At 39.9% G+C, this 16,993-nt stretch overlaps 1 protein-coding gene across 1 annotated transcript in view; it reads left to right on the top strand.

The window, feature by feature from the left end:
- The window catches only part of LOC124777696 (protein OSCP1), a 64,682-nt gene that overhangs the window by 32,062 nt on the left and 15,627 nt on the right, over nt 1–16,993 (top strand). Inside the window, exon 4 of the mRNA XM_047253176.1 lies at nt 686–839. Within this exon, the coding sequence (XP_047109132.1) occupies nt 686–839 (154 nt within the window). The remainder of the gene's footprint in view (nt 1–685; nt 840–16,993) is intronic.

Below are 16,993 nucleotides of genomic sequence, written 5' to 3' on the forward strand. Positions count from 1 at the left end.
GTGCAGTAATTACAGTAATCTTGTCCTTACAATCCCTGTGTGAGTGATACATAGGGGTTGTAGAATATCCCTAGAGTAATTATTTAAGGCCAGTTCTTGAAACTTTGTTAATAGGCTTTTTCGGTATAGTTTACGTCTTTCTTCAAGAGCCCGCCATTTCAGTTCCTTCAGTATCTCTGTGACACTCTCCCATGGATTAAACAAACCTGTGACCATTCGTGGTGCCCTTCTCTGTATACTTTCAGTATCCTTTGCTAGTCCTATCTGGTATGGGTCCAGCACACTTGGGCAATATTCTAGGAAGGGCTGCACAAGTGATTGGTAAGCAATCTCTTTTGTAGACTGATTGCACTTCCCCAATATTCTACCAATAAGTCGAAGTCTACCACCTGCTTTACCCACGACCGAACCTATGTGATCATTCCATTTCATATCCCTACAGTGTTACACCCAGGTATTTGTATGAGTTAGGCGATTCCAACAATATTATAGTCATACAGTCATAAAGTTATTGTGATATTGCTCAGTGAACATGTATTTAATCTGCCAGGAAGTTTCATGTATGTTGTTGTTTCAACATACTTTTGGATGTAGTCAACTTTCTCTTATTCCTCTGTTCGCTGTGTAGCTTGTTTTCTTCTGTCAATATTTCAAAATATACAAAACATTTTCCTCTTATATACAGGGTGTGATATTCCTGGTGAAATACGTTCATATGATGAAACTGGTGAAATAAAGGATGTAACAAAATTTGATGGTTGTGGAGATTACCAAGGCACCAGGCAATTGGGATCATTTGATATTCATGGCAATAGGAATACAGATTTGGGCTGTAATATGTAAGTATTCTTTGCCCCCTATCATAAATTGTTGACTAGATTAATGTTCTGCTATGATCTCTTATCTGAATTCAATAAACTTCTCATTTATGTATAATTTTTATGTTCAAAAATTTATTTCTGAACAAATTTTCACATACAGAATGTGGTGCGGTTTTCCTTACTGCCGTCATTATTCTTACAACACTGTAGTTAATACTGCAGAAATCTGCTAAGATGGCAGTATACAACTTGAAGAGGTCGCGTAAATATATCCTCCCAAAAGTTAACAGTTTGAGACTCACCACTGCTGAATAATCTAGTTTTAAATTGTATGATGGGATTTCAAAAAGTTAGTTACACATTATCATGGCAGGCCGAGTACAGTCCCCTTCAGAGTAGTTCCCTTCAGCAGTTATACACAGGCGGAGTTGTTGTTCCCTGTCTTGGTAGCAGTGCTGAAGGACTTCAATTGATATGTTCTTTAACAAGTTAGTTACGTTATTTTGAATGTTATTCAGAGTCCGGAGTTTTCAAAGATCCCAGTCACTGTTTCCCCAAGTTTAACACAAAATGTGATGGCATAATGTTACTCCAAATTCCATTGTTCCATTTTTAAAACACACAAAAAAACACAGCTTCACTGATGGTACTCTCGAAAACCACATGATAACTGTATGAAGCTGAAACTTGGACTGAGCATTTGGAAGGATGAACACACCAGTCTACACAAGCAGAACAACACAGCAGTGCCAGGTTGCTCACAGTGTTGTCAGTCTCATTACTTTTCTCATACACCTTGTACATTGAGTGATGCGCTACACTTGAAAGAGACATGGATACATTAATCATACATTAGACAAAGATACATTAACTCTGTAAACAACAGTCAGAATGTTCTACCAATAGTTCAATCCCCTGATGATAGAAATTCGCACCTTAGTCAGAGTTCCATCCATGAACCACTGTGAGGATCCTCATCATTGTAAAATCTCTCTCCTCCCAGATGTTTTTTCAGCTTGCCAAAAAGTGGAAATCTGATGATGCAAGATCTATACTTCCCAATAAGCATCACCATCTGTGCAGCCTCAGCCAAATTGTTACTGTTTCACTTCAGCTGGATGTGACCTTGTGTTTGGTCCATATACCAACAGATATTCATGGTGAATCTTTTCGCAATTTAGACTTTTGCCCACAAGAATTGTACAACACTGCATACTTCAAGTTTGGAGTATGTTTCCAAGTGCTGCATCATTTGAGTCACATGCTTTGATACATCTGTTGTCCGTATCACAGCAGAACTGTCTCTGCAGGAAATGTACTCTCTTCTGACAATGTGCCACTCTGATTGTGGAATGATCTTAGGATGGGAAGATGTGTGTAAGTTACCTATCTGACATGGTTTTCCAAAACTTTTGAGAAAGTGATATATTCAAAAATAGTATCTTACTTGAGTAATAATCAGTGTGGATTTCATATGAGTTGTTCTACTGAGAATGACATTTACATGTTCACTCACCAAACTTTACAAGCATTAAATAATAAAATAGTGCCAGTTGTATTTTTTGCAACCTGGACTAAGGCATTTAACTGTGTGAATCACTATATTCTCCTAGACAAATTGAAGTTATATGGGATTGACGGTATAACTTACCAGTGGACTAACGTCGTACCTAACCAAAAAAATGCGGAAAATTGTACTTAGTAATTCAGGCAATGTAGTGTGGGGACTTTATTCTGACTGGGGAGAAATCATGCTCAATCTTAGGCGCACTATTGTTCCTCATATATGTAAATGATCTTCTGTCTTTTATACTACAAGCAGAATTAGTTTTTTTTGCAAATGACAACAATATTGTAATCAATCCAAGCATACATACAGAAACAGAAGAAATGGTAAATAATGTTCTTAAAAGTATCATTGACTGGTTTTTGAGCATGTAGCAAATTTTTAAAAATTATGTTGTGATGTGTGTGTGAAAAATGACTTGTTCCACATCATTATAATTGATCATGCAAATGATCCATGGAACGTGAAGCTAATTAACTAACTTTCTGAAGTCTCTACATACAACACACTATCTGTATTTGTTTAGGGCCGGAGAATGTGGGATGCTTTATGTCAAGGTAATCAGCATTCTGTTTTTGTATGGATGCTGTCAGCGATTTGAGGGCAGAGTAGATACTATTAGAGAACAAACAAACTTAGTCATGTGCTTTGATGATCAACTTAAACCATCCAGAATGAGATTCTGGAAACATCCCCCAGGCTGTGGCTAAGCCATGTCTCCGCTATATCCTTTCTTTCAGGAGTGCTAGTTCTCCAGGTACGCAGGAGAGCTTCTGTAAAGTTTGGAAGGTAGGAGACGAGATACTGGCAGAAGTAAAGCTGTGAGTACCGGGCGTGAGTCGTGCTTCGGTAGCTCAGATGGTAGAGCACTTGCCCGCGAAAGGCAAAGGTCCCGAGTTCGAGTCTCGGTCGGGCACACAGTTTTAATCTGCCAGGAAGTTTCAACTTAAACCATGTTGGAAAACAAAAGAAATATATTTTTTAAATAGATTTTCCATTTTACCACCAACACACCAGCTGAAATCGTTATAGGTACAGAAAGCTGGCTTAAGCCAGAGATAAATTCTGCCGAAATTTTTACAAAGGTACAGACGGTGTTTAGAAAGGATAGATTGCATGCAACCGGTGGTGGAGTGTTCGTCGCTGTTAGTAGTAGTTTATCCTGTAGTGAAGTAGAAGTGGATAGTTCCTGTGAATTATTATGGGTGGAGGTTACACTAAACAACCGAACTAGGTTAATAATTGGCTCCTTTTACCGACCTCCCGACTCAGCAGCATTAGTGGCAGAACAACTGAGAGAAAATTTGGAATACATTTCACACAAATTTTCTCAGCATGTTATAGTCTTAGGTGGAGATTTCAATTTACCAGATATAGACTGGGACACTCAGATGTTTAGGACGGGTGGTAGGGACAGAGCATCGAGTGACATTATACTGAGTGCACTATCCGAAAATTACCTCGAGCAATTAAACAGAGAACCGACTCGTGGAAATAACATCTTGGACCTACTGATAACAAACAGACCCGAACTTTTCGACTCTGTATGTACAGAACAGGGAATCAGTGATCATAAGGCCGTTGCAGCATCCCTGAATATGGAAGTTAATAGGAATATAAAAAAGGGAGGAAGGTTTATCTGTTTAGCAAGAGTAATAGAAGGCAGATTTCAGACTACCTAACAGATCAAAACGAAAATTTCTGTTCCGACACTGACAATGTTGAGTGTTTATGGAAAAAGTTCAAGGCAATCGTAAAATGAGTTTTAGACAGGTACGTGCCGAGTAAAACCCACCGTGGTACAACAACAAAGTTAGGAAACTACTGCGAAAGCAAAGAGAGTTCCACTCCAAGTTTAAACGCAGCCAAAACCTCTCAGACAAACAGAAGCTAAACGATTTCAAAGTTAGCGTAAGGAGGGCTATGCGTGAAGCGTTCATTGAATTCGAAAGTAAAATTCTATGTACCGACTTGACAGAAAATCCTAGGAAGTTCTGGTCTTACGTTAAATCAGTAAGTGGCTCGAAACAGTATATCCAGACACTATGGGATGATGATGGCATTGAAACAGAGGATGACTCGCGTAAAGCTGAAATACTAAACACCTTTTTCCAAAGCTGTTTCACAGAGGAAGACCGCACTGCAGTTCCTTCTCTAAATCCTCGCACAAACGAAAAAATGGCTGACATCGAAATAAGTGTCCAAGGAATAGAAAAGCAACTGGAATCACTCAATAGAGGAAAGTCCACTGGACCTGATGGGATACCAATTCGATTCTACACAGAGTACGCGAAAGAACTTGCCCCCCTTCTAACAGCCGTGTACCGCAAGTCTCTAGAGGAACGGAGGGTTCCAAACGATTGGAAAAGAGCGCAAATAGTCCCAGTCTTCAAGAAGGGTCGTCGAGCAGATGCGCAAAACTATAGACCTATATCTCTTACGTCGATCTCTTGTAGAATTTTAGAACATGTTTTTTGCTCGCGTATCATGTCATTTCTGGAAACCCAGAATCTACTATGTAGGAATCAACATGGATTCCGGAAACAGCGATCGTGTGAGACCCAACTCGCCTTATTTGTTCATGAGACCAGGATACAGGTTGGCTGGCAGCTTTTCTAGGAGCTCTTTGCGGTGTGGGGGAGTAGCCATGTATGTGAGAAACGGTATCCCATTTGAGTCAATTGATGTTTCAAAGTACTGCACTGAAAAGGTGTTTGAATGTTGTGCAGGTGTGGTTAAATTTAGTGGAGCTAAACTTCTTACTGTTGTTATTTATAGATCCCCAGACTCCGATTTCACAACATTTTTGCTAAAGCTAGAGGAGGTTCTTGGTTCACTTTATAGGAAATACAAAAAGTTAGTTATATGTGGTGACTTCAATATTAATTGTATAAGTGATTGTGCAAGGAAAAGGATGCTGGTAGACCTCCTTAATTCATATAATCTTATGCAAACCGTATTCTTTCCAACGAGAGTGCAAGGGAACAGTAGAACAACCATAGACAATATTTTTGTTCATTCGTCATTATTAGAAGGGCATTCTGTTAGCAAAAAGGTGAATGGCCTTTCAGATCATGATGCACAAATTTTAAGTCTAAAAGATTTTTGTGCTTCAACACATGTTAAATATAGTTACCAACTTTTTAGGAAAGCTGATCCAGTTGCTGTACAGACTTTTGTAAACCTTATCAAGGAACAAGATTGGCAAGATGTTTATAGTGCTGATACAGTAGACGATAAATATAATGCCTTCCTCAAGACTTTTCTCGTGCTCTTTGAAAGTTGCTTTCCGTTAGAACGTTTAAAACAGGGTACTAGCACAAACAGGCAGCCTGGGTGGCTGACTAAAGGGATAAGAATATCTTGTAGAACAAAGTGGCAATTATATCAAAACGTTAGAAACAGTCAAAATCTAAATGCAGCAGCCCATTACAAACAGTATTGTAAGGTGCTTAAAAAAGTTATTAGGAAGGCAAAAAGTATGTGGTATGCAGATAGAATAGCTAAGTCTCAGGATAAAATTAAAACCATATGGTCAGTCGTAAAGGAAGTGGCTGGTCTGCAGAGACAGGTCGAGGATATAGAATCAGTGCGTAGTGGGGATGTCCGTGTTGCTGATAAGTCGCATATATGTACAGTACTTAATAATCACTTTCTGAATATAGCAGGTGAACTAAATAGAAACCTAGTCCCAACAGGGAATCATATAGCGCTCTTAGAAAAAAGTGTTCCGAGACTGTTACCTGAAATGCTCCTCCATGATACTGACAAGAGGGAGATTGAGTTAATAATTAAATCACTAAAGACCAAGAACTCTCATGGATATGACGGGGTATCTAGCAGAATACTGAAGTATTGTTCCACGTATATTAGCTCAGTACTTAGCCATATCTGTAACTTTTCCTTTAGCAGTGGTCGGTTTCCTGACCGATTAAAGTACTCGGTAGTGAAGCCACTTTATAAAAAGGGAGACAGGGATAATGTTGACAATTATAGACCTATTTCTATGCCATCGGTGTTTGCTAAAGTTATCGAGAGGCTTGTATATACAAGGTTACTGCAGCATTTAAATTCACATAATTTGCTGTCAAATGTACAGTTTGGTTTTAGAAATGGCTTAACAACTGAAAATGCTATATTCTCTTTTCTCTGTGAGGTTTTGGATGGATTAAATAAAAGGTTGAGAACGTTAGGTGTTTTCTTTGATTTAACGAAGGCTTTTGACTGTGTTGACCACAAAATATTACTGCAGAAGTTGGAACATTATGGAGTAAGGGGAGTAGCTTACAATTGGTTCGCCTCCTACTTTAAGAACAGAAAGCAGAAGGTAATCCTCCGCAATATTGAGAGTGGTAATGATGTTCAGTCCCAATGGGGCACTGTTAAATGGGGCGTTCCCCAAGGGTCGGTGCTGGGGCCACTGCTGTTCCTTATTTATGTAAATGATATGCCTTCTAGTATTACAGGTGATTCAAAAATATTTCTGTTTGCTGATGACACCACCTTGGTAGTGAAGGATCTTGTGTGTAATATTGAAACATTATCAAATAATGTAGTTCATGAAGTAAGTTCGTGGCTTGTGGAAAATAATTTGATGCTAAATCACAGTAAGACTCAGTTTTTACAGTTTCTAACCCACAATTCAACAAGAACTGACATTTTAATCAGACAGAATGGGCATGTTATAAGCGAGACGGAACAGTTCAAGTTCCTAGGCGTACGGATAGATAGTAAGCTGTTGTGGAAAGCCCATGTTCAGGATCTTGTTCAGAAACTAAATGCCGCTTTATTTACCATTAGAACAGTATCTGAAATAAGTGACATTTCAACACGAAAAGTAGTATACTTCGCATATTTTCATACGCTTATGTCATATGGTATTATTTTTTGGGGTAATTCTTCTGATTCAAAAAGGGTATTTTTGGCTCAAAAACGGGCTGTTCGAGCTATGTATGGTGTAAGTTCGAAAACCTCTTGTCGACCCCTATTCAATAGTCTGGGAATTTTGACATTGCCCTCACAGTATGTATTTTCTTTAATGTCGTTTGTTGTTAGCAATATTAGCTTATTCCCAAGAGTTAGCAGCTTTCACTCAGTTAATACTAGGCAGAAATCAAATCTGCATGTGGAATGCACTTCCTTGACTCTTGTGCAGAAAGGAGTGCAGTATTCTGCTGCATCCATTTTCAATAAGCTACCACAAGAACTCAAAAATCTTAGCAGTAGCCCAAACACTTTTAAGTCTAAACTGAAGAGTTTCCTCATGGCTCACTCCTTCTATTCTGTCGAGGAGCTCCTGGAAGAGATAAAAAATTAAGCAAATTCCAGTGTTACATTCTTGATTTTCTTTATTTAAACTAACGACTTGTTTCATTTTATGTGTTTCTACAATCGTGTTATAATTTCATGTATTGACTCGTTCCATGACCATGGAGACTTCTCCTAAATGTGGTCCCACGGAACAATAAATAAATAAATAAAATAAATAAATAAATTAGATACAGGCTCCCAGGTAGATGCTATTTTTCTTGACTTTCGGAAGGCGTTCGATACAGTTCCGCACTGTCGCCTGATAAACAAAGTAAGAGCCTACGGAATATCAGACCAGCTGTGTGGCTGGATTGAAGAGTCTTTAGCAAACAGAACACAGCATGTTGTTATCAATGGAGAGACGTCTACAGACGTTAAAGTAACCTCTGGCGTGCCACAGGGGAGTGTTATGGGACCATTGCTTTTCACAATATATGTAAATGACTTAGTAGATAGTGTCGGAAGTTCCATGCGGCTTTTCGCGGATGATGCTGTAGTATACAGAGAAGTTGCAGCATTAGAAAATTGTAGCGAAATGCAGGAATATCTGCAGCGGATAGGCACTTGGTGCAGGGAGTGGCAACTGACCCTTAACATTGACAAATGTAATGTATTGCGAATACATAGAAAGAAGGATCCTTTATTGTATGATTATATGATAGCAGAACAAACACTGGTAGCAGTTACTTCTGTAAAATATCTGGGAGTATGCGTGCGGAACGATTTGAAGTGGAATGATCATATAAAATTAATTGTTGGTAAGGCGGGTACCAGGTTGAGATTCATTGGGAGAGTGCTTAGAAAATGTAGTCCATCAACAAAGGAGGTGGCTTACAAAACACTCGTTCGACCTATACTTGAGTATTGCTCATCAGTGTGGGATCCGTACCAGATCGGTCTTACGGAGGAGATAGAGAAGATCCAAAGAAGAGCGGCGCGTTTCGTCACAGGGTTATTTGGTAACCGTGATAGCGTTACGGAGATGTTTAATAAACTCAAGTGGCAGACTCTGCAAGAGAGGCGCTCTGCATCGCGGTGTAGCTTGCTCGCCAGGTTTCGAAAGGGTGCGTTTCTGGATGAGGTATCGAATATATTGCTTCCCCCTACTTATACCTCCCGAGGAGATCACGAATGTAAAATTAGAGAGATTAGAGCATGCACGGAGGCTTTCAGACAGTCGTTTTTCCCGCGAACCATTCGCGACTGGAACAGGAAAGGGAGGTAATGACAGTGGCACGTAAAGTGCCCTCCGCCACACACCGTTGGGTGGCTTGCGGAGTATCAATGTAGATGTAGAGGTAGATGTAGATTTGTCTTTTTTGCAAGTGGTGCTCGTGATCCAGACAAATGGCTGAAAGAGAATGAACAATGACATCTGGACAGTTTATAAGTGCCACACATAACATTACAGTAATGATCGTGAATACAACATTTCATAATGATGTGGAACATGTCAGTTTAACATAAGTTTTCTTTACACAATATAATTAATTATTTTTTACAGTTACTACTTCATATTGAAAATTCATCTATTGAGTAGAAGGAGTTGCCATTCAGAAATTCTTTTAATTTGTTTTTGAAGGTTGGTTGGCTATCTGTCAGACTTTTAATGCTATTTCACAAATGACCAAAGATTTTTGTGGCAGCACAATTCGCCTCTTTCTGTGCCAAAATCAGATTTAACCCAGAATAGTGAAGATCATCCTTCCTTTTAGTGTTGTAGCTATGCACTTCACTATTATTTTTGAATTGGAATGTGTTGTTAATAACAAGTTTCACAAGTGAATATTTGTATTGTGAAGGTACTGTGAATGTTCAGAGTTCCTTTAATAAATGTCTGCAAGGTGATCTTCGGTGGGCTCTAGCTAATATTCTGATTACACGTTTTTGTGCAATGAATACTTTTTTTCCTTAATGATGAATGACCCCAAAATATGATTCTATATGAAAGCAATGAGTGAAAGTAGGCATAGTAGGTTGTTTTACTGGTGTGTTTATCAACAAAATTTGCAATAACGCTAATAACATAAGTAGCTGAACCTAACCGCTTCATCAGATCATCAATGTGTTTGTTCCAATTCAATTTCTCATCAATGCACACACCCAGAAATTTTGAATATTCTGCCTTAGCAACAGACTTTGTTTCAAAGTCTGTGTGTATCATGGTTTTTTTGCCATTTACTGTACAGAATTGTATATATTTAGTCAGAATCCATTTGCAGAGAACCATTTAATAATTTTCTGAAAGACATTATTTAAAATTTCCTCAGCTCATTTTGTTTGTTGGGTGTGATTACTATACTTATATCATCAGCAGAAAGAACTAGCTTTGCATCTTCATGAATATACAGTGGCAACTCATTAATATAAGTGACACCATTCTTGAGACTTCCCCAGTTAGAGAACTCTTCAGATATTTGCAGACTATGTGTACTGTTAATTTCTTCCCTCTGCATTCTTCCAGTTAAATGTGAATTAGACAATTTGTGCACTGTCCCATTCGTACTACAATATTTAAGCTTATCTAGAAGAATTTCATGATTCACACTGTCAAAAGCCTCTGATTGATCAGAAAATATCCCAGTGGGTGATGTAAGATAAAGGTAATAATGTCATATCTTCATTCCACTGTATCAAACACTTTATTTTCATATTCTGTTCATGCACAACTGATTTCAAGACTATATAGTCTCATCAGGTACAAATTCTCTGGTACTTATTTCTTGAGGCGCGTTTTTGACCTTATGATGAGATTATGTAGTCTTGAAATCGATTTTACATCAAAATAAACTGTGATATAGTTGTGTGAATATACTGATTCTATGACTGAAATAAATGAAACAGCCAAAAAAAGTTCTTACGGATGATGAACACACAAAGGACTTCATGAAAATAGTATCTGCTTCTTTCAGAACAGATTTGATGGATTATGTGAAAGGAATCAGATTTTCCTATTGATTGTCTTCTTATTTTAGTTATTGACACATTCAAGTAGTTGTGGCAAAAAGCAAGGAAACTGCATTGTTTTCTGGATGTCGAAAACTATGATTGACAAAATTATGTGCTACTTAAAGTGACACTGATTTTTGTTATTTTAGAGACCATTTCATTATTCCCAGCAACAAGTATTACAAAGTTTTTGAACTTTTCATCAATATCCGTGTGCATACCGGGGGGAGTCATTCCAGATGTGGAAAGGGTCCTTCCGGATGCCATCAAGGGTACAGGGTGCACCCATCTGCAGTTGGTCGCTCATGTCGGCACCAATGATGTGTGTCGCTATGGATCGGAGGAAATCCTCTCTGGCTTCCGGCGGCTATCTGATTTGGTGAAGACTGCCAGTCTCGCTAGCGGGATGAAAGCAGAGCTCACCATCTGCAGCATCGTCGACAGGACTGACTGCGGACCTTTGGTACAGAGCCGAGTGGAGGGTCTGAATCAGAGGCTGAGACGGTTCTGCGACCATGTGGGCTGCAGATTCCTCGACTTGCGCCATAGGGTGGTGGGGTTTCGGGTTCCGCTGGATAGGTCAGGAGTCCACTACACGCAACAAGCGGCTACACGGGTAGCAGGGGTTGTGTGGCGTGGGCTGGGCGGTTTTTTAGGTTAGATGGCCTTGGGCAAGTACAGAAAGGGCAACAGCCTCAACGGGTGTGGGGCAAAGTCAGGACAAGCGGGGACCAAGCAGCAATCGGTATTGTAATTGTCAACTGTCGAAGCTGCATTGGTAAAGTACCGGAACTTCAAGCGCTGATAGAAAGCACCGAAGCTGAAATCGTTATAGGTACAGAAAGCTGGCTTAAGCCAGAGATAAATTCTGCCGAAATTTTTACAAAGGTACAGACGGTGTTTAGAAAGGATAGATTGCATGCAACCGATGGTGGAGTGTTCGTCGCTGTTAGTAGTAGTTTATCCTGTAGTGAAGTAGAAGTGGATAGTTCCTGTGAATTATTATGGGTGGAGGTTACATTAAACAACCGAACTAGGTTAATAATTGGCTCCTTTTACCGACCTCCCGACTCAGCAGCATTAGTGGCAGAACAACTGAGAGAAAATTTGGAATACATTTCACACAAATTTTCTCAGCATGTTATAGTCTTAGGTGGAGATTTCAATTTACCCGTTATAGACTGGGACACTCAGATGTTTAGGACGGGTGGTAGGGACAGAGCATCGAGTGACATTATACTGAGTGCACTATCCAAAAATTACCTCGAGCAATTAAACAGAGAACCGACTCGTGGAGATAACATCTTGGACCTACTGATAACAAACAGACCCGAACTTTTCGACTCTGTATGTACAGAACAGGGAATCAGTGATCATAAGGCCGTTGCAGCATCCCTGAATATGGAAGTTAATAGGAATATAAAAAAAGGGAGGAAGGTTTATCTGTTTAGCAAGAGTAATAGAAGGCAGATTTCAGACTACCTAACAGATCAAAACGAAAATTTCTGTTCCGACACTGACAATGTTGAGTGTTTATGGAAAAAGTTCAAGGCAATCGTAAAATGCGTGTTAGACAGGTACGTGCTGAGTAAAACTGTGAGGGACGGGAAAAACCCACCGTGGTACAACAACAAAGTTAGGAAACTACTGCGAAAGCAAAGAGAGCTCCACTCCAAGTTTAAACGCAGCCAAAACCTCTCAGACAAACAGAAGCTAAACGATGTCAAAGTTAGCGTAAGGAGGGCTATGCGTGAAGCGTTCATTGAATTCGAAAGTAAAATTCTATGTACCGACTTGACAGAAAATCCTAGGAAGTTCTGGTCTTACGTTAAATCAGTAAGTGGCACGAAACAGCAAATGCAGACACTACAGGATGATGATGGCATTGAAACAGAGGATGACACGCGTAAAGCTGAAATACTAAACACCTTTTTCCAAAGCTGTTTCACAGAGGAAGACCGCACTGCAGTTCCTTCTCTAAATCCTCGCACAAACGAAAAAATGGCTGACATCGAAATAAGTGTCCAAGGAATAGAAAAGCAACTGGAATCACTCAATAGAGGAAAGTCCACTGGACCTGACGGGATACCAATTCGATTCTACACAGAGTACGCGAAAGAACTTGCCCCCCTTCTAACAGCCGTGTACCGCAAGTCTCTAGAGGAACAGAGGGTTCCAAATGATTGGAAAAGAGCACAGATAGTCCCAGTCTTCAAGAAGGGTCGTCGAGCAGATGCGCAAAACTATAGACCTATATCTCTTACGTCGATCTCTTGTAGAATTTTAGAACATGTTTTTTGCTCGCGTATCATGTCATTTCTGGAAACCCAGAATCTACTATGTAGGAATCAACATGGATTCCGGAAACAGCGATCGTGTGAGACCCAACTCGCCTTATTTGTTCATGAGACCCAGAAAATATTAGATACAGGCTCCCAGGTAGATGCTATTTTTCTTGACTTCCGGAAGGCGTTCGATACAGTTCCGCACTGTCGCCTGATAAACAAAGTAAGAGCCTACGGAATATCAGACCAGCTGTGTGGCTGGATTGAAGAGTCTTTAGCAAACAGAACACAGCATGTTGTTATCAATGGAGAGACGTCTACAGACGTTAAAGTAACCTCTGGCGTGCCACAGGGGAGTGTTATGGGACCATTGCTTTTCACAATATATGTAAATGACTTAGTAGATAGTGTCGGAAGTTCCATGCGGCTTTTCGCGGATGATGCTGTAGTATACAGAGAAGTTGCAGCATTAGAAAATTGTAGCGAAATGCAGGAAGATCTGCAGCGGATAGGCACTTGGTGCAGGGAGTGGCAACTGACCCTTAACATTGACAAATGTAATGTATTGCGAATACATAGAAAGAAGGATCCTTTATTGTATGATTATATGATAGCGGAACAAACACTGGTAGCAGTTACGTCTGTAAAATATCTGGGAGTATGCGTGCGGAACGATTTGAAGTGGAATGATCATATAAAATTAATTGTTGGTAAGGCGGGTACCAGGTTGAGATTCATTGGGAGAGTGCTTAGAAAATGTAGTCCATCAACAAAGGAGGTGGCTTACAAAACACTCGTTCGACCTATACTTGAGTATTGCTCATCAGTGTGGGATCCGTACCAGGTCGGGTTGACGGAAGAGATAGAGAAGATCCAAAGAAGAGCGGCGCGTTTCGTTACCGGGTTATTTGGTAACCGTGATAGCGTTATGGAGATGTTTAATAAACTCAAGTGGCAGACTCTGCAAGAGAGGCGCTCTGCATCGCGGTGTAACTTGCTCGCCAGGTTTCGAGAGGGTGCATTTGTGGATGAGGTATCGAATATATTGCTTCCCCCTACTTATACCTCCCGAGGAGATCACGAATGTAAAATTAGAGAGATTAGAGCGCGCACGGAGGCTTTCAGACAGTCGTTCTTCCCGCGAACCATACGCGACTGGAACAGGAAAGGGAGGTAATGACAGTGGCACGTAAAGTGCCCTCCGCCACACACCGTTGGGTGGCTTGCGGAGTATCAATGTAGATGTAGATGTAGATGTATTCCCACATGCAACAATCAGGGTTGAACGTTAAACCAAAAATACACTTTTTGATTTATCAAGTATCCATGGCGTGGTTGATTAATGGTGTGCTCCCAGGTGTCCTGCTGAGTTGTCATTTCCATTTTATGCACAAAATTTTGATGATCGAACCAGCCATATTCTTCAGGTGCTATGCGTTCTGCTGTTATGTGTACCCGCTGCTGGACTCCAATCAACCATGAGCTGTTGTTGGTCTCGTGCCTCTATTAATAGCTCAGTTCAATTCCCGACATCCACTATGTCCTTTGATGCTCTTTCGTTTTCAGAGCTCACACTGATATTCAGTGAATTGCAAATTCTCTCAGTTTTTTCAAACCCTGATGGATGTGGTGGCCAGCAAGATCTTAATAAACTGAGTATCAGATCTCATTGTTTTTCATTTTGTGATTATATTCAAGCTAGTGCTCAGCGACAGCTGATTGGCTTCGTTGGTTTAGTCAGGTGTGTCCCTGATACTGTTCGTCTTGGTTTGAGGAGGTGAAATACATTGAGTGCCATGTTTCTGCAGGAGTCTACTGATCTTTCTGGATATTTGACCAGTATAAGGTATATAAGTGATTGCTGGCTTCTCTTCCTCAGTCTCAAACTCTTCCTCAGGTGTTCTTGATTTTGTGTGCATTGTGCATTCAGTTTGATAATATGAGTACCATTTCTTCAAAACATTATTTGTAGGTGTTGTAATTCTTCAGTTAGCTCCTTGTCTGAAAGTGTTAGACCTCTATGCATCAAGGTCACTGGTACCAAATTTTTTGTGACACGTGGTGATGGCTCAAGGCATGGAGATAGAGATCAGTGTGCTTTGGTTCGCAAAGACTCTTTCCTTCTCGTCCCGTGTGGTAAGTCTCCCCTAGCCCACAGTTCTGGGTGACTTTCCCACAATCCACCCCATTTCCTAGACATCTTCTGTCTTTTTACTTCACCCTTCTTCCTTCCCCTTCAACCCTTCTTCCTTCCCCTTCAACCCTTCTGCCTGAAGAAGAAGCCTCTGGCTCTGAGAGCTTGCCAATCACAACAGTCTTTTATGTGTGTGTTCTGCCACCACTTGGTGAGTAGATTTTTTTTCTATCCAACTAAATAATTTTATCAATAATTGATTGTCTTCAGATATTCTAATTTACTCACTTTATACTTTAGTAAAATAAGATCGGATGTCAGTATATGTTAAAGTTATACTGACAGTAAACATATTTTGTGGATTTCTGAATGAGTTAATTGTATTAAGTCATGAATTTTATCACACAGTAATCCATTTGAGGTGCTGAGAATCATAAGGGCTTAAGCACTTCACTGTCAGTTGTGAGATTGTAGCATTTATTCATGCTTTTGAAATCTGTTGACCTTATGGTGTACAGGTGCTGTAGGCCCACATTGTATTCATGAAAATTCACAAAAAGTTGTATCATTGGTTTCTCTAATATTCACATAAATGTGAGATTGAGGGTGGTGTGCTATAGGCACTTGTGGATCTCAGTGCCTCATTTGTATTCTAGTCAAGTGACCATGTTGGTAGACATTACTACTTGAGTTTAATCATTTTCATAAACGGCACATTGTAGTTGAAGTTGGTTGTTACTGAGTGGGAAATGACTTTTGTGTGCATGTAAACATGAACTATGTTAAATCTACTTTAAATGCTAACAGAAAAGTAAAGCTGTGAGGATGGGTCATGAATTGTGCTTGGGTAGCTCAGTTGGTAGAGGACTTGTCCGCGAAAGGCAAAGGTCCCAAATTTGAGTCAGTCTGGTGCACAGCTTTAATCTGCCAGGAAGTTTCATATCAATGCACACTCCGCTGCAGAAAGAAAATCTCATTCTTGAAACAGAAAAGTAAATTACCAGGGCAGCAAAGGAACTAGGGCCACTGACAACACAGCCTTTGATTGGGAGAGTGATGAATCAAATAAGTGTGACTACAAGTGAACATTTAACAAGGAAGTATACAGTTCGCACAAATTATTGTATGCATACAGCGTAAGAGTATCTGATTTTCAACCCAGAAGTAAATTCATGAACTAATACATCTGTTAGGGATCTTGTACATTTGTCTGAAAAAAAGGAAAAGTACGAAAACTCTCACTTTCACAAAAATGTGAAATTGAGAGTTGCAAAAGCTTACACATTATTTCATTATTGCCCTAAACTGCACTTAATTATGTACAGAACAACAAAATGCCACAAAAACAATTCTTTCTCAGACTAATTTCATGCTCTCATGTTTATCTGAATCTAAAAATTTGTGAACAAACCGAATGTATTCTCACGAGCCGCCATTGCTCATACAGAAACATGACAGTCAGTGTATTTCACTCCATTCAACTAAGATAAAAAGTATTCTTTGTAATGTTAAAGATAATCTAGGACTCCAAGAGCCAGGAGTGTATTGCATTTCATGTGAATGTGGGGTGAATTATGAGAACTGTCAAGGAGAGATGCAAGGAAAATCAGTGACACACATGACAAAAACAGCCTAGCAAATCAGATGTCGCTGAGCACTGGCTTGAATATAATCATGAAATGAAATACGGTGGGACCAGTAGTCTGGTGCAAATGCCGAGTTCCTGGGACAGCATAATTAGAGAGTCTATTCAAACAAATTTATTAGGATCTCACTGGCTGTCACATGCACCAGAGTTGGGAAATGCTGAGACAATTTGCATTTCACAGAACATCAGTGTGAGCTGTGGAAAACGTAGGGACATCAAGTGGTGTAGTGGTGTCAGAAATTGAACTCAGCTATTAAGAGCAGCGCAAGACCAAAACAG

This window comes from Schistocerca piceifrons, chromosome 2 (genome assembly GCF_021461385.2).
Source record: "Schistocerca piceifrons isolate TAMUIC-IGC-003096 chromosome 2, iqSchPice1.1, whole genome shotgun sequence".
Taxonomy (NCBI): domain Eukaryota; kingdom Metazoa; phylum Arthropoda; class Insecta; order Orthoptera; family Acrididae; genus Schistocerca; species Schistocerca piceifrons.